We start from the raw sequence: 22,328 nt of genomic DNA, 5'->3' as shown, positions 1-22,328 counted from the left end.
ATTGAACCGATGGACGCCTAACCAGTAGGTCAAAACTGATCATTAGTATGCAAAAGCATCGGTTAAAAACCTGCGCATGCTCAGAATCAAGTCGATGCATGCTTGGAAGCATTGAACTCCGTTTTTTTTCAGCACGTCGTTGTGTTTTATGTCACCGCGTTCTGACACGATCGGTTCATTAACCGATGGTGCGTAGGCACATCAGACCATCAGTCAGCTTCATCAGTTCTTCGGACCGTTGTCATCGGATGGACTAATCGTGTGTACGCGGCCTAAAACCTTGGATTGCAAGCATAATTCGTTCCAGAAACATGCTTGTAATACAAAGCTCTTCTATATATAAAAGCAAATTTCCCCATAAGAAATAAAGGAAACTCAATCCGTTCCACCGGACGGAAGAAAAATAGGGTTTTCTTCCGTCCGAAAAACCGGATCCCGACGGACGCGAATGGTTGCGGACATTAGCGGATGCTCTATCCGCTAACGGACGCGATCCCATAGGGATGCATTACAAGTCCGTAAACGGACTTGTAATAAACGGACGAACGGTCCGCTAATGTGAAAGGGGCCTAACTCAGTAACTCGTATGGTTCTTTAACTCGTGTACTGTGTACTCTTGACTTGTATCCAGTTCTTGAGTGTCTCTGTGCCTTGAGCACGCTGATTGGTTGCAGGGAGGGGCCAAGCTCTCTCACTCTAGGATCATATTACCAGACCTGCTCTCCTATGCTATGTATTGAGTGCACAGAGAACCATTCCAAACGGTTCAGTTCACTCAGATAAATCGGTTCAATCAGTTCACTGAAAAGAACCGATTCAAAAGAACGATTCGTTCATGAACCAGACATCACTAGTGGGGAGGATGGAGGAGGACCGGATGATGGAGCTTCGCTCCGCGGTGGGGATCTTGCTGGGGCTCCTGGCCGGCTTGCTGGTGGGATTCCTACTGACCAGAACCCGGCAGAGTGGACCCCCTCCTCCTCCCTGTATACGGGGATGGATCCCCTGGCTGGGGGCAGCGCTACAGATGAGGAGAGAACCCCTGGAGTTCATCCACAGATCCTGGCAGAAGGTCAGTGTACGGGGAGTACTTATACTACATGGCACAGTATTCCTCACCTACAGAGATGGGGATATGAGGAGTACTATTATTTATCTGACAGATCTGAGTACTAATACCACATGGCACAGTATTCCTCACCTACAGAGATGGGTATATGAGGAGCACTACTATTTATCTGACAGATCTGAGTACTAATACCACATGGCACAGTATTCCTCACCTACAGAGATGGGTATATGAGGAGCACTACTATTTATCTGACAGATCTGAGTACTAATACCACATGGCACAGTATTCTTCACCTACAGAGATAGGTATATGAGTTCTGTACTGCTACTATTTATCAGTCAGATCTGAGTACTGGAGTACTAATACTACAGTACATGGCACAGTATTCCTCACTTACAGAGATGGCTATATGAGTACTGCTAGTATTTGTCTGACAGATCTGGTGGCACTGAATGGCATTGGCAGGTGGCACTTGGATGGCAATAGTTAGCACTGGCAGATGGCACAGGTTTGCATTGGCAAGTGAAACTGGATGGCAGGTGGCACTGGATGGCACTAGTTGGCACTGGCAGGTGGCACTGGTTGGCACTAGCAGGTGGCACTGGTTGGTACTGATTGGCAGGTGGCACTAATTGGCACTGGATGGCAATAGTTAGCACTGGCAGATGGCACTGGATGGCATTGGCAGGTGGCACTGGATGGGACTGGTTGGCACTAGCAGGTGGCACTGGTTGGTAATAATTGGCAGATGGTACTAATTGGCAATAGCAGGTGGCACTAATTGGCTCTGGCAGGTGGCACTGGATGGCACTAGTTAGCACTGGTAGATGGCACTGGTTGGCAGGTGGAATTGGCATGTGGCACTGGATTGCACTAGTTGGCACTGGCAGGTGGCACTGGTTGGTACTGATTGGCAGGTGGCACTAATTGGCACTGGCAGGTGGCACTAATTGGCACTGGCAGGTGGGACTGGATGGCATTGGCAGGTGGCACTAGTTGGCACTGGCGGATGGCACTGGTTGGCATTAGCATCTGCAGAGCAGCGCCGCGTGTGTGAAACATTAAGGAGAGAGAGAGAGAGAAGCTAACTGTTATTAGCAAGGTCTGATGTCGGGGGTGGGCGGGACCCAGCAGCTATCCAGCCAATGATCAGGCCATTAAAGAAAGGGGCGGGCCACATACATGTAGCGGTCCGCCCAGATCTCATCCCATTGGCTGGTGTTGGATAGCCGAGTCCCGCCCACCCCGGCATCAGACCTCGCTAATGACAGCTCCCTTCTCTCTATCTCCTTAATGTTTCACGTGGCGTTGCTCTGCAGACAGAGTGTGGAGAACGGAGGACCCCACGTTCCTCCTCCCTTCTCCACACTCTGCTGACACAGGTGCGGGCAGTGTTAAATATCGGCCTAATTTGGATAATAATCCGCCGATGCAGATTTTCTCCAAAATGTCCGAATATCGGCCTGCCGATATATCGGTCGACCTCTATACAGAAGGGCAGAGTACAGGGGGGGCAGAGTACAGGGGGGAGAGGGGTACAGGGGGCAGAGTACAGGGGGAGTTGGGAACAGTAGGGGCTGATGATCCATGGACCGCGTCATGCCATCCAGTATATTTTTTTCCGCTGGCCTTGGTTTTACCTTCAGGGGACTTTTTTTTTTTCCTCCCTGGTCCCATGACTAGATCTTCAACAAAATGGCCGCTGCCCCACGTCCGGTTTTCGGAAGATGGCCGCCGCCCCACTTCCCGGAGCTTGCCTGTTTGGAAAATGGCGACCGTCTGGTTGGATGAATTCCCACCATACTATATAATGCATCCCTAATGTACCTCTCACCACTCCTGAAGAAGTCACGTGTCGTGACGAATACGCGTAAGAGTCCGCCAAGACGTTACCGGAGGTGACGCTTGCGAACTCGCCACTTGTTTTTATGCCTGTTTTTATTGCATTCATGGGAGTACCATAATGTATGCCTTTTTTAATTATTAAAAACTTTTAAAAGATACTGCACTATTGGCGCTTTTTACCTCCCTGGGTGAGGGTCATTGTTGTCCATTGGGTGTGACTCCTGAGGGGGAAAGATTACAGTTCACTGGGACACACTACATTCTGAAACGACTGGGACACCATTGGCTATATTATACATGCTGTTACCTTACAGCAGTAAGGTGGGGGGACACCCTCACTAAAACTTCAAAAGGATATTGGAATTCCTTCTCTGCACCACCTTCACGCTGAATATTTCGGCATAAGCACCAGCACTTTATTGTTGATTGTTCCTTTGATATTTTGATCTTTTAAACAGCTTTGGTTTTTGCTGTTTTCTGCATGGACACTGATGCGATTTCTTATTATCACTTGTGTGTTGCTTTAGGTTTGCTACTATATAGCAGTGCATGCTTCATTATCACTGAGCACTCTGTATTTTTGTATTTTTGATTGGAAGTCATTTTGTATCACCAATATCAGCGATTAATATTTTTTGATGTTCACGTATCAGTTATAGCAACTGTCTTTTCTTTCATTCATCTACCCTATCACACAGCGCAGCACTATTTATTTATTTTAACAATGTTGAGTTTGATACACCTTCAGTGTTGCAGCAGTATTTCCTTTCTATCTTTCTCTTGCCCTCCCCCTTTTCTTTTCCCTCCCCCTCCTAAACCCTTCCCTCCTCTTTGGTAGCGCGGTAATATCCTATCCACTATTTACAGTAGAGCACAGTACAGGGGGGAGAGGGGCAAAGTTCAGGAGGGCAGAGTACAGGGGGGAATGGGGCACAGTACAGAAGGGCAGAGTACAAGAGGGAGTGTGGCACAGTACAGGAGAGAAGAGTCCAGGGGGAGAGGTGCACAGTACAGGGGGAAGAGGGACACAGTACAGGAGGGAAGAGTCCAGGGGGGAGAGGGGCACAGTACAGGGGGGCAGTGTACAGGTGCACAGTACAGGGGGGGGAGAGGGGCACAGTACAGGAGGGACGAGTCCAGGGGGGAGAGGGGCAGAGTACATGGGGGAGTAGGGCACGGTACAGGAGGGCAAACTACAGGGGGAGAGGGGCACAGTGCAAAGAGGGCAGAGTACAGGGGGAGAGGGGCATGGTACAGGAGGGCAGAGTACAGTTGTAGCAGGGCACAGTACAGGGGGGAGAGGGGCACACTACACGAGAGCAGAGTACAGGGGGGAGTGGGCCACAGTACAGGAGGGCAGAGTACAGGGTGGAGAGAGGCAAACAGGAGGCTAGAGTTCAAGCGGCAGAGGGGCACAGTACAGGAGGGAAGAGTCCAGGGGGGAGAGGGGCACAGTACAGGGGAGCAGAATACATGGGGGGAGAGGGGCACAGTACAGGAGGGCAGAGTACAGGGGGAGAGGGGTACAGTACATGGGGGCAAAGTACAAGGGGGAAGGGGCACAGTACAGGGGAGAGAGGGGCACAGTACAGGAGGGCAGAGTACAGGGGGGAGAGGGGCACAGTATAGGAGGGCACAGTACAGGGGGGCGGGGCACAGTACAAGAGGGCAGAGTACAGGGGGTTAAAGGGGAACACAGTACAAGGGGGGAGTTACAGAGCTCTGTGACCTGGAAAGCCTGACTGAAAGAGTCAGGCTTATACAAGTGAATATACTAATGCACAATCCAAAATGTAAATAAAGCTGAGCAGCTGCCAACATGAAAGGGTGTTCCCACACAGTGATAATTAAATAAAAGTATATGTGGCGCTCACTCAATGAGGAATTTTAGGCTGGGCTTCTCCTAAGGGTCACAGGAGTGCAATTCGCTTTGCACTCCTGTGACCCGTTTTCAGCGGAGAGTGGTCTGAAGTCCTCTTTCTGCTGACGTCACTGACATCCGTCCAGGCACCGCGTCATCCCGACTTCCCAAGTCTGGATCCGCCAGCTTGATTGCTGTCCGTCTCAGCGAGCCGCTGAGATGCCCACTCCCCGCCCCTCCACAGCTCAGCGCTCCAATGAGGATCAGAGCAGCAGCAGCGGTGTTCGGTGGTTCGGTTCTCAGTGCAGAGACGCTGGGGGACAGCTGCAGCATTGGACTGATGCTGCATCCACCTAGGTAAGTATGATTAGGCAAAAAAAAACAAAACATATTTCTCTTTTAATATCTTCAATTCATAAAGTGCAAAATACAAAAGTGACAGTGCATCAAATGTCCAATAACATGATCTTCACTCACCGTAAGATGCTGCAGCATTAAAAGTGACAATGCAATACAGATGTGTTCATAAGTTTACATACCCTGACAGAATTTATGATTTCTTGGCCATTTTTCAGAGAATATGAATAACACAAAAACATTTCTTTCACTCATGGTTAGTGTTTGGCTGAAGCCATTTATTATCAAGCAACTGTGTTTACCCTTTTTAAATCATACCCTGAACTAAAGTTTACATACCCTGGTGATTTTGGCCTGATAACGCACACAAGATAACACAAAGGGGTTTAAATTGCTATTAAGGCCCCTTTCACACTTGGGTTTTTTCAGGCGATTTGGCGTTAAAAAAAGCCTATAAAGCGCCTGAAAAAAGCCTCATCTGCAATCCCAATGTGAAAGCCCAAGTGCTTTCAGAGCCCTTTGACACTGCCAGCGCCTGAAAAACGCTGGTAAAGCGCAGCTAAGACCCCTTTCACATGGGGGCATTTTTCAGGCGCTTTGGCGTTAAAAGCTCCCTCAATGGGAAGGGAGCTTTAGGAGTGGTGTATTCAACGCTCCTAAAGCGCTGCAAAGAAGCTGCTTGCAGGACTTTTTTTGATGCCCTGCCATCGCAGCGCCTCAGTGTGAAAGCACTCGGGCTTTCACATTGGGATTGCAGATGCAGCTTCTTTCAGGCGCTTTCTTAACGTTAAAGCGCATGAAAAACGCCACAGTGTGAAAGGGGCCTAAAGGTAACTATCCTCACCTGTGATCTGTTTGCTTGTGTAGCGCCCTGCTACTTTTTATGGCGGATGCTGCCTTAAATTTAGAGGGTAAAAAAGGACGTCAATTTTGTTTTAGACGGAAAAATGGAAAGAAACTGCGCTAAAATGACAGAAAAAAAAATGGAAAGAAAAAGACCTGCAACGTAGTCAGTCTATTCCTTCTAGGTGCTGCGATTACTATGTAAACAATAAATGCAAGAAATAGACATGAGAAAAATATAAATCGCGCTACCTATACCACCCTTCTTGACAAACACAAACGTATACAAGTGGGTAATCTCTGGTGATATATATGAGAAGCTCACTGCTATATTAAAACCGTGACATATGATGGCCACTAGGGTGCACCATGCAGCCACCTCAACACCCCTCAACAATAATAGTGATGATGATTAAAGGAAAAAAAACAACAAATAACACTTAGATCAAAAACCACAAACTGAATTTGAGTTTTAGCTCTGAATGAAAATAATAATAATAAACAGTCCAAAGTATTGACAATAGAAGGTCCATAAAAAGCAGGTAAGATGTCAAACACCCGTGCATCTGTGCCACATTACAGATTGGTTGTAAACGTGTACAAAAGAAGAAAGTGACATGTCCTCCACCAGACTTATAGATTGGCTTTCTACCGGATTTCCACGATCCCTTATGACAGGGGATCAGAAACGGCATGTAATGGGTCCCAATCTCGCAGTTTCAGATATATGCGGTCCTGATGGGTCTCGTTCACAAGAAATTTCACCGGTATCCGTGCCACTGCCCGCCATGTAAGAAACGGTAACAGCCTTTAGATCTAGATTGCTGGCACCAGTAGAGTGTTGCGTAACTGTCCTTCCATCAATTCTCAAAGTATGTGCATTTCTGGGATCTCTGTAGACAGCAACACTATGCCACTGCTTATCATTTAAAGCTCTTTCCGAGTTGCCTTTCTTCAAGGATGGACCATTCCCAAGATCAAAGACATAGTGTATATACCTAGACGCATGTACCACCAAGGAGACCAATCTTCAATACACAGTGAGCCCTAACCTAGAATGGTCCATCCTTGATGAAAGGCAACTCGGAAAGAGCTTTAAATGATAACCAGTGGCATAGTGTTGCTGTCTCCAGAGATCCAGGAAATGCACATACTGTAAAAATGACACTGGCAGTGAAGGGGTTAACCTGTAGGGGGCGCTGAAGGGGTTAAGTGTGACCTAGGGCATGTGGCTTGCCGGCAGCACACGCGCGACCACACGGCTCGCATTTTAAAGGAATGTGTATATATACGCCCATTTGCGCAGCAGTGCCATTCTGTCAACGTAAATAGTCGTGCGCCGGCCGTGAACCGGTTAAAGGATCTGCAGGAAAAGGTAGTTGAACTGTAAAAAACAGGAACAGGATATAAAAAGATACCCAAGGAATTTAAAATGACAATCGGCAGTTTTCACACTCTAAACAAGAAGTGGAAAATGAGGGGGTTCTGTTGAAACCAAACTACAGTCAGGTAGACCAACTAAAATATCAGCCACAACTGCCAGAAAAAAAGTTTGGGATGCAAAGAGAAACCCACAAATAACTTTGGTTGAAATACAGGACTCTCTGAAAACATGAGGTGTGGCTGTTTCAAGATGCACAATAAGGAGGCACTTAAAGTGGTTGTAAACCCTTGAAAACCACTTTGTGCTACAGGTAAACCTATATTAAGGCTTACCTGTAGCTAGCTACCCAGGATATCTCCTAAACCTGCACGGGGCAATAGGGCAAACTGAAGCAATGGCACCTATGTGCCGCTGCTTCAGTCGGTGTGCAGTTACTGGCGGCTTCCGCACGCATGCACGGGAGTGACGTCATCGCTGCTTTGGGTAATCACAGCGCCGGAGCCGCGATACCCGGAAGCAAGCCCCGGGTGACATGTCGGCGGCCAGAGGGGGAGATGAGGACGGCTGCGGGGACTTTGATGTGAGGTAAGTAATTCATAATCAGCTAGTATTCTATGCATACTAGCTCATTATGCCTTTGTCTTGCAGGGTTTTTTTTTGGGGGGGGGGTTTAAGGAAAGATGGGCTGCATGGTCGAGTCGCCAAAAGAAAGCAATTACTACTCAAATGTCACAAAGTATCCCACTTGCAATATGCCAAACAGCACATAGACAAGCCTCAAACCTTCTGGCCAGGGCCGCTGATAGAAATCATGGGGCCCCTTCAGCCTACCGGATGGGGCCCCCTTCAGCCTAACCCCTGACCCCAAACCTGGTCCCTCCTTCAGCCTCACCCCTGGTCCCTCCCCAGAGCCTGCTATAAACAAAAAAAGACTGTCAATTTTTAAAAAAAAAACATAATTTTCTCTAGTCGTCTTCCAGGACAGCCTCTTGAGACCTTGGGCTCCTCCCTCCGGGACAGGAAACATGTACACCCTTTTCTTTAAAGGGCGGTCCTCCAGGTCTCCTCCTCAGTTATTGTGTTTCCTGCCAGAAGGGAAGGAGCACGTTTTTGGGACTTAAAAAATGCTGGACTCCCTCTCGGCCTTGGTACCCTTCTGTTCCTACAGCGGAAGAGGTGGTCACCGATTCCCACTGCTGTCCGACGCTCGGGGAGAGCGGGAACCCTTGACTGACGGCATCCGCCCCCCTAATTCCCCAGTACCTGAGAGCGTTAGCCTTCCAGTCTTGTGAAGCTGGCGGAGGGTACAGCAGCGATGGCGGAGAGAGACGCTTGCTTTGCCATGCCGCTCTGCACTGCAGACTTCCTCCTTCCGGAGCGGCGCTGAGGGGCGGGGCGGATGCGTTCCACAGGGCGGAAGTGCATCATCGGAACGGCGTCATCAAAGGGCGCCGTCGAATATGGTCCTGTTCGATTCAAGCGCGGCAGGGGAAGAAGGCACACGGAGCGGTGTGTTACAACGCAGCCGGGCTGCATAAGGACACCAGGACCAATGGAGGAAGCGAGGGCGGCCACAGACTCCGGGTCCACCGGCTCCGGCGTCTCCCAGGTAAGGGGGCGAGGCTGTTCTTTCCTTACTTCTGGGGGACCAGGTCTGAAGATCTCGGGACCTTTTTCTTTCCCTCCCAGGGTGTGGAACCTGTGGTGGAGGGATCCCCCGCACTTCTTTCTGACATAAGCACAGTGGTGTATAGTCAGGGGGTATTTTCTTCCTAACGGACTGTTTTCTTGGTGTTTCTTTCTGTTTACTTTCAGATCAAAGCTCAGGACAAAACTCCAGTCCAGGCCCCTAAGAGAAAGTGTGCTGTATGTGGGGAAAAATTAAGTTCCAACTGGAAAAAGCCTCTTTGTGCAGAGTGCATCGCCAGTTTGGTTAAAGATGACTCTGCGGCGGAATGCCACAAAGTCTTAGCATCCATTAAGGATGAACTAGCGTCCACCTTTAGGTCCTTCAGAGGATGATGGACAGGGTGCAGATGCCGTCCCCTGTCTACAGAGCCTCTAGTGCTCCATCTTTGGTGGCTCCTGCAGGAGGGGATGAGCCAGAGGAGGAGGAAGCAGGAGGGTCTACACGATCCCAGGCTTCCTCCCAGGTAGATTCTGAGTCAGGCTCAGAGGTAGAGGAAGACTCCTCCAGGGGGGTGAAGTACAAGCTGTCTCTGGAAGATGTGGGAGACTTGCTTAAAGCCATTTATGAGACCCTAGAGATCAGAGAGGAACCGGTCCAGTTGTCTAAGCATGACCAGCTATATCAGGGGTGTGGTGCTCAAATGACCAGGGTTTTTCCTCTTCACAAGTCGCTGGTGGAAGCGATCTTGCTGGAGTGGGAGCAGCCAGAAAAGAGGCCCTTTTTTGCTGGAAATTTGAAATGAAGATTTCCTTTTGACAATGACGCATCACAGCCTTGGAATAAGGCTCCAAAACTGGATGCGCCCTTAGCCAGAGTTTCTAAAAGAACCGATCTGGCCTTTGATGACTTGGGGTCCCTTAAAGACCCTATGGATAAAAGGGGTGATATCCTTCTCAAAAGGGCATGGGATGCTTCCACTATAGCGCTGAAACCAGCACTAGTGGCTACATGCGTAGCCAGAAACTTGGAATGCTGGCTCAACCAGCTTCAAGCCCATATCACAGCCGGTACCTCCAGGCAACAAATTTTAAAATCATTTCCGTTGCTCATGAAGGCGGTAGGCTTCCTAGCAGATGCTTCTTAGCAGTCAGTAAAGCTGGCAACTAGATCAGCGGCATTAGTTAACGCAGCCAGAAGGTCGGTCTGGCTAAAGACCTGGACCGGAGACGCTGCATCCAAATTAAAGCTCTGTGGCTTCCCCTTTTCAAGAGACCATTTGTTTGGTCCCAGCCTCCATGAGGCTTTGGAAAGAATGCAGGACAAGAAAAAAGCCTTTCCCGAAAGAAAGAAAAATGATGGGAATAAACGTTTTTTTCGAGGGTTTAAGCAAAACCAGAAAGATAAGGAGACCCGTCCTAAAACACACTGGTCCAAACCAGAAAGGACGTGGAAGTGGAGGTATCTTGTTCTACCCCCAAATCCCAGTGACGCTCAGGTCCAGGTAGGAGGAAGGTTGGGGGAGTTCCTCTTGCAATGGACAGATTCAACTGCCAGTCCGTTTGTGCAAGATCTCATAAAAAATGGCTACAGGCTGGAGTTCCCCCCCCCCCCCCCCTCCGGTGTTTTTGATCACCCAACTCCCAAGAGATCGGGAAAAAGCAGAGGCATTAGGCCTCCTTCTGGGAGACCTTTTAGATCAGAGGGTCTTAACAGAAGTTCCCCCGATAGAAGAAGGTCAGGGGGTTTATTCCCATGTCTTTGTGGTGAAAAAGCCCCCTGGGAAGTACAGGCTGATCTTAAACCTTCGTCCCCTCAACAAATGGGTCAGGTACAAACGCTTCAGAATGGAGTCGATATTTTCGGTGACCAATCTGATCTTTCCAGATTGTTTTATGGCCACGGTGGACCTCAGAGATGCATATTTTACACATCCCGATTCGCCCGGAATGCCAAAAATTCCTGAGGCTAGCGGTGAGGCTGGGTTCAGCCATCAAGCATCTTCAGGTCCGGCCCCTTCCCTTTGGACTTTCTTCCTCACCAAGAATATTTACCAAAGTCCTAGCAGAGGCCTTAGCGCCCTTGAGACTCCAGGGCATCACGATAATCCCATACCTAGACGACCTCTTGTTCGTAGCCCCGTCAGGCCCTCAACTAGAGAGCGACCTGAAGGTAGCCCTGTCCTTCCTGCGCTCCCTGGGTTGGCTGGTTAACACAGACAAGTCACAGCTGTTGCCAGCCCAAGAGGTTACGTATCTGGGGTACAGGATTTCCTCGGTGGAGAAAAAGATGTTCCTTCCCCAGGAGAAAATTCTAAAACTAGATCAAGCTATTGCACAGCTTCAGACGAATCAGAGAACCAGCATAAGGGAAGTGATGAGAGTTTTGGGCCTGATGTCGGCCTGTTTTCCGGCGGTACCCCCAGTGAGGTTAATCCCCAGGGTGATTCAGAAATTCCTAGAGGAGCCGACAGACCTGATCTTGGTCACGCCTTTTTGGCCCAAACGGCCATGGTTCGCCAGCCTGAGGAGGCTGGCCCTGTATCCGCCTTGGATGCTTCCGGAAAGAGAAGACCTGTTATCCATAGGTCCAGTCCTTCATCCTCGGATAAAGAGTCTGAGACTGACCGCCTGGTTTCTGAAGAGCAACTATTAAAGGCCCATGGTTTTTCAGATAGGGTGGTTAAAACCCTCCTGGAATGTCGAAAACCGATAACAAGGGCAATCTACTCCAAGATTTGGAAGAAGTTTAATTCCTGGAAGATACAGCAGGGGATGGACCAACCTGACATTCCAGTAGTGCTAGATTTTCTGCAGGCGGGGGTGGACTTGGGGTTGTCTGTCAGCACCCTTAAGGTGCAGACAGCTGCCTTAAGTATTTTTTTGGAAACTCCTCTTCAGCAAGATCGTTTTTGTTAGAAATGTTTTCAAAAGCTTGACAAGGTCCAAGCCGGCGAGGGTCAGAGCCTGCCCCTCTTGGGATCTATCACTGGTGCTGAGGGCTCTCACCAACAAACCATTTGAACCTCTGGAGGAGTCTTCACTAAAACATGTTACGTTAAAGACAGCCTTTCTAGTGGCTATAACCTCAGCCAGGAGAGTAAGCGACCTACAGGCCCTATCTATTAGAGAGCCCTTCTTGACAGTTTTTGATGACAGGATCATACTTAGGACAGATCCTAGTTTTTTGCCGAAAGTGGCATCTACCTTTCATAGAACTCAGGATATTATCCTGCCAACCTTTTTTTCCGCTTCAGACGATGATGAGGGGGAATTACTGTCCTTGTTGGATGTGAAAAGAAGCCTTTTATTTTATTTGGAAATCACAAAGGAATTCAGGCTTTGTGATTCCCTGTTTGTTAATTTTTCGGGTGCCCGCAAAGGCCACAGAACTTCAAAATCCTCCATTGCCAGGTGGCTTAGGTCGTTGATTAGCGAGGCGTTTCAGATAGGGGGTAGAGAACCACCTACAGTTAAAGCCCATTCTACCCGAGCAGTAGCAGTTTCTTGGGCAGAGAAAGCCGGAGCTTCCCCGGAAGAGATCTGTAAGGCGGCAGCCTGGACATCCTACTCAACCTTTGCAAGACATTACCGGTTGGACCTGCTGTCAAACAAAGATCAGGCCTTCGGACGGAGGGTCCTCCAGACAGTGGTCCCACCCTAAAAACGAGTAAGTTTCTTGCTTGTCATCTCAAGAGGCTGTCCTGGAAGACGACTAGAGAAAAACCGGAGTTAGGCTTACCGATAACTCTGTTTCTAGGAGTCTTCAAGGACAGCCGTAGTTTTTCCCACCCGGTGTCTATTTAGGAACTGGTATTTCTGGTAATGATCTAACGATGTGTTAGTAGATTGTGTCTTTCAGGATCTTCTGGTATTTCTCGGGCTAACTGAGGAGGAGACCTGGAGGACCGCCCTTTAAAGAAAAGGGTGTACATGTTTCCTGTCCCGGAGGGAGGAGCCCAAGGTCTCAAGAGGCTGTCCTGGAAGACTCCTAGAAACAGAGTTACCGGTAAGCCTAACTCCGTTTTTTTTACTTTCTGCTATAAAACATCTAATAAAAACGTAAATAGAATTTCTTAATCAATTTAGGGCAATATGTATTCTGCTACATATTTTTGTTAGAAAAAAAATCCCAATAAGCCAATGGCGCAGGAGCGCTGCCCCCTCTCTCTCTCCTGCATCGTCACTCAACAATAGATAGATTCATGCATTGCATGCCGCTGCCGCCCCCTAGTCAGCCTGTGGGCGAGAGAAGACATCGAGGGAGCATGGAGGAGGATAGCTGACCCGAGAAAGGTAAGTGCCGGGTGGGGGACAATCTGGCAGAATTTTAAGGGGAAAACTGGCAACATTTTAAGGGGCACAGTGGCAACAATTGATGGCATAGTGTCTGCGTTTGATGGCACAGTGGCGACAATTGACGGGCACAGTGGTGACAATTAATGGCACGGTGGTGATAATTGATGGCACAGTGGCTGCATTTGATGGCACAGTGGCTGCATTTGATGGCACATTGGCAACAATTGATGGCACAGTGGCTGCATTTGATGGCACAGTGGCTGCATTTGATGGCACAGTGGCTGCATTTGATGGCACAGTGGCTGCATTTGATGGCACAGTGGCTGCATTTGATGGCACAGTGGCTGCATTTGATGGCACAGTGGCGACAATTGATGGCACAGTGGCTGCATTTGATGGCACAGTGGTGGCAATTGATTGCACAGTGGCTGTTTGATGGGTACAGTGAGGCTGCAATTGATTTTTTTTTTGTTTGTTTGCGCCCCCCAAAAAAAATTTTGAGCACCAGCCTCCACTGCAATGAGCATATATTGATTGGTTTGCACAAAAGTTATAGCGTGCCATAAATGTGTATGTGCTGCAGAGACCATTCCAATGCCATAATGTGTATGTTATGTGCTGCAGACAGAGACAGATTCAGTGTAATCATTAGATCTTGTCTAAAATCAAAGACACACCTCTGTTGGACACTGGCAGCCCCACGACCTGTTTCCTCACTGTTCCACTTCCAGGACAAATGTCAACTGAGCTGCCTCTGCCGCCACCGCTGTTCGCATCACAGCTTCTCCAGTCTCAGGCCTAGTGGAGAGCAGAGCTGAGCGCAGGTAGGAAAATCACTCCGCCAGGATTAACGTGCGGAGCGCGTGCGGCACGATTTGACATGCGCCCGAAACAGAGCAAATAGTCCCTCCCACCGCACACTCAGTATCACATTACAGAGGGAGAGAGGGGCCCAAAAAAAGATAAAAAAAACAAACAAGCAGTGTTAGTAGGAGGGGTGCGGGGGTCGGATCGTGGTTCAGAAAGGCTTTTCTTTATTTTGCACTCTGTTTGGATTGCCCGGGCCCACCTGCAGAGCCGAGGACACCGGGCCCGGTACAACGCGGTTGGTTGTACTGGCTTATCAGCAGCCCTGCTTCTGGCACAAAGTCATTTGGAGTGATGGGACCAAAATTGAGCTTTATTGCCACAACCATAAGCGCTTAATTTGGAGAGGAGTCAACAAGGTCTATGATGAAATGTATAGAGGTGGATCGCTGATGTTTTGGGGATGTGTGAGCTACAAAGACACAGGAAATTTTGTCAAAATTTATGGCAAGATGAATGCATTATGTTATCAAAAAATACTGAAGGAACATTGAATTCATCAGCCAGGAAGCTGCACATGGGACGTACTTGGACATTCCAACATGACAATGATCCAAAACGCAAAGCCAAGTCGACCTGTCATTGGCTACAGCAGAATAAAGTGAAAGTTCTGCAGTGGCCATCTCAGTCTCCTGACCTCAATATCATTCAGCCACTCTGGGGAGATCTTAAATGTGCAGTTCATGCAGACAGCCCAAGAATTTACAGGAACTGGAGGCTTTTTGCCAAGAGGAATGGGCAGCCCTTGCTATCTTAGAAGATAAAAAGACTCCAAGCTGTCATTGATGTTAAAGAGGGCAAAACGCAGTATTAAGAACTGGGGTATGTAAACTTTATATAATAAAGGTGCTCAATCATAGAAAGTTCATAAATAAAGGTGCTTGTGTGAAGAAAAATAGAATCCAATGAATCCAGATCATAAACAACTTCCACCATCCATAGTGTGCCTGAGGTTTGCCGCAGACTCTCACCTCAGATAAAGACCCTTACAGGTCTAGTTGGACTTGTATATAATATGAGTCTCCAGGATCCAAACAATTAATGCCTACTCCTGGGACCTCCAATCAGACAGGACACGATTTCCACGGATACCAATAATATCTTTAGACAGGTCCTCACTTCCCTCCATATAACGTTCACATGCCAGGAGTCCTCCCTTACCCTACAGTCAGGGCTGCCATCAGGGTGGTACATATGATACAATTGTAAGGGGCCGTGGGGCCCACCCAGGCCAGAAGAAGCAGGACAGGTGAAGGGGAGCCGTGTTGTACACTATAGAAACAATCTTGCAGCTTCTGCTGCTCTCTGTGTCATTGAGCTCAGACATCGAGCTCTTCACTGTCACTTCTGGCTACTATGTGCATGTACACCCCTCGTGTGAGCTGTCTGTACTGTGCTCCCCTGTGTCAGCAACATTTTAGCTTTGTGAAAACGAGCTGGGACTAGGTAGGAAGATTTCCTTTACAAGTAGGAGCTGTGAAGGAAAGGGAGGGGGGCCGTTTTGTACAGGGAGGGGCCAGAGGCTTTTGTGTTTACAGATTTGTGTAGGTGTGGTGCTGACATATATACAGGTGGGAGGGCTGGCATAGCTACAGGTGTGGGGGGGCTGGCATATGTACAGGTGTGGGAGGCTGGCATATATACAGGTGTAGGGGGTTGGCATATATATATATATATGGCATATATACAGGTGTTGGAGGGGCTGACATATATACAGGTGTGAGGGGGGCTGGCATAAATATAGTATTGGGGGGGGGCTGAGTGCGTACAGGTGAGGTGGCCGGTGTGTGGATTCAGTGGGATGGCCTGTGGGCAAGCCCTTGGGAATGTTGGTGGTCAGGCTTGGGGGGGGGGGCAGGCCTAAAGCTGTGTAAGGGGCCCAACAATTTCTGCTGGCTGCCCTGCCTACAGTGCGGCAGCAGGGTGGGAGATGAAGCCAGGAGAAGCTCTGCAGAGGAAGTTCAGTTTCTTTCTGAATACTGGAGAAGTGTATCATTGATTGCTGGTATGCCAGCAGTCCTAGATGACAGCAATAGTGAAGGGGATACTGTGCAAGGATCAGGTGTAAGGAGGGTTCACCATCCTCTATATGGTGTTACCTCAACTGGACACTTCCCGCCGCTGCTCACACTCTGAGTGTCACCCCCTCCCATTCTCCGGGTGTCTGCCTCTCTTCAGTGACAGTCTCCTGCGGGTTCCACTCACTGCTCTCCCGGGTCCTCATGCTGTTCCCATCGGAGCTGTCCACAGGTTCTCAGGGTACAGTCGGCAGTGCTGAGAGGCGCAGAGAGGAGTTGAAGCTCCTCAGCATTGCACTCCTCCTTCCTTCTGCACTACGCCCCCTTTCCCTGGTGCCTCTCCCTGTACCTTCAGGTGCAGACTCTGCATACGTGTAGACAATCAAGGAAGATAGCTGAACAGCCGCACTCCAAATATACACCTTTAAAAACAGTGTTTACAAATCCAGAGCTGTCACAACATGGCTGAGGTAGGTACAGAAAAAAGGTCTAATGTGTTTCACATCATGGTAGATGCTTAGTCATAGCTAGTGACCATAGTCTGAACAAGAATATATATAATGATGTTGGACCAATTAAGGAAGAAAACTCCCCACAGCTCCTCCTATATATAATCAAACTGGAATGGAAACCTGGTTTGCAAAAGAGGACAACACGGAAAAAAAACTGGAAAAACCACACTGGATGTATGGCATAATAAATTCATCAAGTCAATTAGACTATTACTCTTTAATAACATGTTATACAAACACGATATGCACTTCGTAAATGCATAATGATACACTGAACAATGAAAACAGCAAAAAAAACACGACAATTGTAAATCTCTAAATGACCAAAATTCATATTTGTAAAAATGTATATTTATAAAAAAATTTGTAACATGAAAATTACTATATCAAACATTTAATTTACTATTAATATGGAATAATAGAATGATGTATATTTTCATAAAGTCATGCGATCGTTCTCCCCAGAGCCGTAACTAGAACCTTCAGGGCCCCGGTGCAAGAAACCACGAAGGGCCCCACTGACTTCTGGCCAGGGCCCTTCCCACTGATCCGAGGGGCAGCAGGACCTGGATAGGAGGGGGGGCGGGGGCAGCATATGGAGGAACAAATCCCCTCCATTTTCCTCCTGCAGCCACTAAATGCCTATGGGAGGTAAAGGAGGTAAAGCAGGCTTTTAGCGGCTGCAGGAGAAAAATGGAGGGTATTTGTTCCTCTATATGTCCCCCCTATCCAGGTGTACAGGGGCAAAATGTGTGCAATTGCAATTGTGACCCCTGTAGTTACGCCACTTGGATGAGTGGCAGCGGTGGTGGTGGGGGATAGGATGAGTGGCAGCAGTGAGGAAGAGATGGGATCAGTGTCAGCGGTGGTAGGGGAATGGGATGAGTGGCAAGGGTGGTGGGATCAGTGGTAGGGGGGATTGAATGGGATGAGTGGCAGAGGTGGTGAGAGGATGGGGTCAGTGGTGAGGGTGGTGGTTGGAGAAGATGGGTTGGGATGAGTGGTAGTGAAGGGGGGGATTGAATGGGAAGAGTGGCAGCAGAGGTTGTGGTGGTGTGGGGGGTGGATCAGTGGCAGCAGTGGTGGTGTGGGGGGTATCAGTGGTGTGGGGGATATCAGTGGTGGTGTGGGGGGGTGTTATCAGTGGTACTCGTGGGGGTGTGGGGGGATCAGTGGCAGTTGTGGGGTATCAGTAGTGGTGGGGTATAAGTGGCAGTGGTGGGGTATCAGTAGTGGTGGTATCAGTAGTGGTGGTGGGGGTATCAGTGGCAGTAGTGGTGCTGGGGGATATCCGTAGCAGTGTTGATATTTATATCAGTGGCACTTACTCGCAGATCGCTCGCAAGATCACTTGGCTCCCTCTTCATGCTATGTTTTGCTTGGCCGGGCAGAGAGGATGGGCGGGGCCTGTGAGTAGCCATGTGTGCGGTTAGAGAGGATGGGCAGAGTGAGCGGGGACTGTGCCCGTGAGTGGGGGCGAGGAGGATGGGTGGAGAGGATTGGCGGAGACTTTGCATTGTGCCCACGAGTGAGGGCGGGGAGGATGAGCAAAGCGGGCGGAGAGAATAGGCAGAGCGCGGACTGTGCATTTTGCCCATGAGGATGGGCGGGGACTGTGCCCGTGAGGGTGGTGAGGATGGGCGGAGCTTGTGCTGCAGTGTGCCCGTGAGTGTGGGCGAAGACTGTGTGCCCCTGATATATGATCAGTGTATCTCCCAGCGGAGGCGGCCCCCCTACTGTGGTGGAAATCAAGGGCCCAGTCGCAACCACCATTAACCACCATTATCCGTGCATATCAATGCAATATTGCATCACAAGCAATCAGATGCATGAATATAGGACCGTTATTAATCCAATAGAAAACTATTCATAGAAATAAGAAACAACCCCTGGGGGGGAAATAAATATGCCTACTAAAGGTGATGTCAAATTTGGCATTGTGTAGAAAGGAAGTTTACTGGATTTTCACTTTACACACAAGAAACCCAGTAGGCCCCATGTATATGGGACGCTGCTAAACAGACGTTCAGAGGCAGTTGGACACTTTTTTCAACTGCTCCTGAACTCATTCAATGTTATCCTATGTGACCATGTACACAGTCTCGTTTATTTGCCGGTTTTAGGCAGTTGTGTTTCTTTGAAAGCAAAAAAATGGGTTCAGATGCAGAAGATTTCCACATTTCAGACGCTAAACGCGGTACAGGCGTTTTGCCATGTTTTCGTTTATAAGCGTTTTAAAAGGTGCCCTTTTTTTTTTTTACATTAAAAATCTCAAAAATGATGGCAAATGATGAAAAACCATTAAATTTTTTTTTTTAAATTGTAATTGCTTGCAATGATTTATAGACCATTCATATACCCTAATGAGCCCTTGATCCCATCCAATACACCATTAGCATTGCTGTTATCCGAGGTATAATTGGAATTTGACCCACATGTTGTTAGATTAGCAACTTGTGGCAGGTGATGTGGCAAATGACAATCCACAACTTGTAGCAAGTGGACAATCCACAACTTGTGGCAGGTGACCTGGCCACGTGACGTGGCAAGTAGAAAATCCACAACTTGTGGCAGGTGATGTGGCAAGTGGACAATCCGCAACGTGTGGCAAGTGACAATCCGTAGCTTGCGGCAAAAGACACGCTAAATACAAGTACACTGCTGCTCTCTCAGCTGCTGCTACTCACTCTGGTCTCACAAAATGGCTGAAATAGTTAAAAAATACAGTTTTTTGAGCTTGGGGAGGGTCTTATGATGTTATCTTACTAAATGCTTCTAGATGCAAACACGGTAAAACGCCGCTAAACGCGGCTTGCAATCGTGTCTAAATGGGCTTTTAAATGCAGGTTTCAAGGTGTAAAAAAAATCGTTCAGAGGACTTTGCCTCAGCGTCCTGTGTACATGGGGCCTTATGCCGCGTACACACGGTCGTTTTTTTTTATGAAATAAAACAACGTTTTTTATCGTGAAACAAAACAAAGTTTTTCAAACTTCATTTTAAAAAACTATGTTGCCTACACACCATAGTTTTTTCAAAATGCTCTAGCAAAGCGCGGTTACGTTCAGCACGTACGACGGCACTCTGTTCCATTCAAGCTCACGTCATAACTTGCTTCAGAGCATGCGCGGGTTTAAAAACGTTGTTTTAAATGTCGTTTTTCCCACACACTATCATTTTAAATTACACAAAAAACGACGTTTTGAAAAACGACACAAAAAATTGAAGCATGTTCGAATTTTTTTTGGTCGTTTTTCAGAAGACATAAAATGACGTTTTCCCCACACACAGTTATTTTAAATGACGTTTTTAAACGTTTTTATCATGCAGGTAATCATATAAACAGTCCCTCAAATTCCGAGTTGTCCTTTCTACATATTGGACCTGGCATGTAGTGCATGTAATTGCATACACCACATAGCGTGTATCACAATTGATGGGAGATCTAATCCCAAAGGATTTACCTGTGGACAATGAAGTGACACAGTCACCCTCCTTTCACCACTTGAGGCCCAGAGGACGTCATATGACGTCCTGGGATTTGTGAGGCTATATTTGAATGATGCCTGCAGCTACAGGCATCATTCAGATATCGGCATTTTCAGCCAGCGATTTCCTACACCATAGGAATGATTATATCGGCTGTTCCGCCACTTGATCGTTCCTATGGGTGGCAAAAGGGGACTTCCCCCCCCCCCCTCCCGCCGCCCTCTGGTGCTTCTACCGACTCACCTGTGCGATCGGTGAGTCAGTGACAGGATCTGCCGGCCCCTCATGTTGATCATAGAGATTTCCAGGGGACCAGATGGTCGTCGGAGTCTCTATGATCGTCGGAGGCCGAGCGTGTGCATTCAAAAAAACAGCGCCGCTTCTGCTGTGAATCAGTGATCTTTTTTTTTTTTTTAGGCTTCCCAGCCTAGAGGTGAGATGTGGGGTATTATTGACCCCCCCCATATCTCACTGTAAAGAGGTCCTGTCATGCCATATTCCTATTACAAGGGATGTTTACATTCCTTGTAATAGGAATAAAAGTGATACATTTTTTGTCCAAATAAAAAAATTAACAATGTATATATATATATTTTTTTAAAGTGCCCCTGTCCCCGTGTGCTCACACGCAGAAGCAAATGCATACGTAAGACCCGCCCACATATGAAAACGGTGTTCAAACCACACATGTGAGGTGTTGCCGCGAAAGTTAGAGCTAGAGCAATAACCTCCCCTGTAACTCAAAACATATAACCAGTATAACATTTTAAAGCGTTGCCTATGGGGATTTTTAGGTACCGAAGTTTGGCGTCATTCCACGAGCGTGTGCAATTTTGAAGCGTGACATGTTAGGTATCTATTTACTCGGCGTAACTTCACCTTTCACATTATGCAATAAAATTGGGCTAACTTTACTGCTTTTTTTTTAAAGCATGAAACTGTTTTTTTTTTTTCCCCCCAAAAATAACGCGTTTAAAAAATTGCTGCGCAAATACCGTGCGAGATAAAACGTTGCAATGACCGCCATTGTATCCTCTAGGGTCTCTGCTAAAAAAAAAATATATATATATATATATATATATATATATATATATATATATATATATATATATATATATATACATATATACTAGCTGAATACCCGGCGTTGCCCGGTCTTCCTATCTTAACCTTTTGGGGAGGAAAATCATAGTAATATAAATATACCCATCTTTTATATAAGGGTGTAGGTAAGGGTTAATTTAACTGTCATATATTTTTATTTGGCATATAAGTAATATGTGTACCAGGTATTATTGAAATATCTCCAGGCGTACAGAAGTTATGTGGGAACATACATTTCCCATTGATTTGCATGGGACTTTAAACAAAAACCCCGACCCTCACAAATGGGGGTAGTTAAGGGATAAATTAACTATCCTATAGTTTAAGTGGACATATAAGTAACATGTGACCAAGTGTTATCGAAATATGTACAGCCGTTTGGAAGTTATGAAGTAACATGTATTTCCCATAGAGTTGAATGGGACTTTAAAGAAAAACCCCGACCATGGCAAATGGGGGTGGGTAAGGGTTAAACCACCTATCCTATGTTTGTTGCTGACATATAAGTAACATGTGTGCCAAGTTTCATGTTAATATCTTTAGCCGTTTGGACGTGATGCTGGAACATACATACACACGTTGAGTTTTTTATATATATATATATATATATATATATATATATATATATATATATATATATATATAGTGTTTTGGGTTATATGTAATTTTCTAACAAAAAATAGCAAAGATATTATGATTTTTACATGTAGAAAAGTGTCAGAATTGGCCAGGACCTGAAGTGGTTAATAAAGAAGCAATATGAGCAACTGCTAATATACATTGTTCTATTATTATTCCATATTAATTGTAAATTAAATATGTTTGATGTAGTATTTTCATGATACAAATTTTTACAAATATGAATTTTGGTCATTAGAGATTTACAATGATGGTTGTTTTTTGCCGTTTTTCTGTTTGTCTGTGGTATTTTGATTGCACAAAGCATTGCATATATATTCAAATGTATTGTTCAGTATATTATCATGTTTTTACTTTTTACACTGTATATGGTGTTTGTATTAGAAAATGTTATATTAATGCTATTTGCTAGAG

At 47.1% G+C, this 22,328-nt stretch overlaps 1 protein-coding gene across 2 annotated transcripts in view; it reads left to right on the top strand.

The window, feature by feature from the left end:
• The first annotated feature begins 729 nt into the window (after positions 1 to 729).
• The window catches only part of LOC120936244 (24-hydroxycholesterol 7-alpha-hydroxylase-like), a 114,544-nt gene continuing 92,945 nt past the window's right edge, over positions 730 to 22,328 (top strand). The window contains exon 1 of one of the 2 annotated variants that reach the window (XM_040348457.1): positions 730 to 1,072. In XM_040348457.1, coding sequence (XP_040204391.1) covers positions 836 to 1,072 — 237 coding nt within the window. In that variant the 5' untranslated portion in view covers positions 730 to 835. The remainder of the gene's footprint in view (positions 1,073 to 22,328) is intronic. The other variant, XM_040348458.1, reaches the window with a different exon arrangement.

This window comes from Rana temporaria, chromosome 4, assembly GCF_905171775.1.
Source record: "Rana temporaria chromosome 4, aRanTem1.1, whole genome shotgun sequence".
Taxonomy (NCBI): domain Eukaryota; kingdom Metazoa; phylum Chordata; class Amphibia; order Anura; family Ranidae; genus Rana; species Rana temporaria.
Note: the sequence above shows the minus strand (reverse complement) of the source record. Positions and strands in the feature narration are given on the sequence as shown.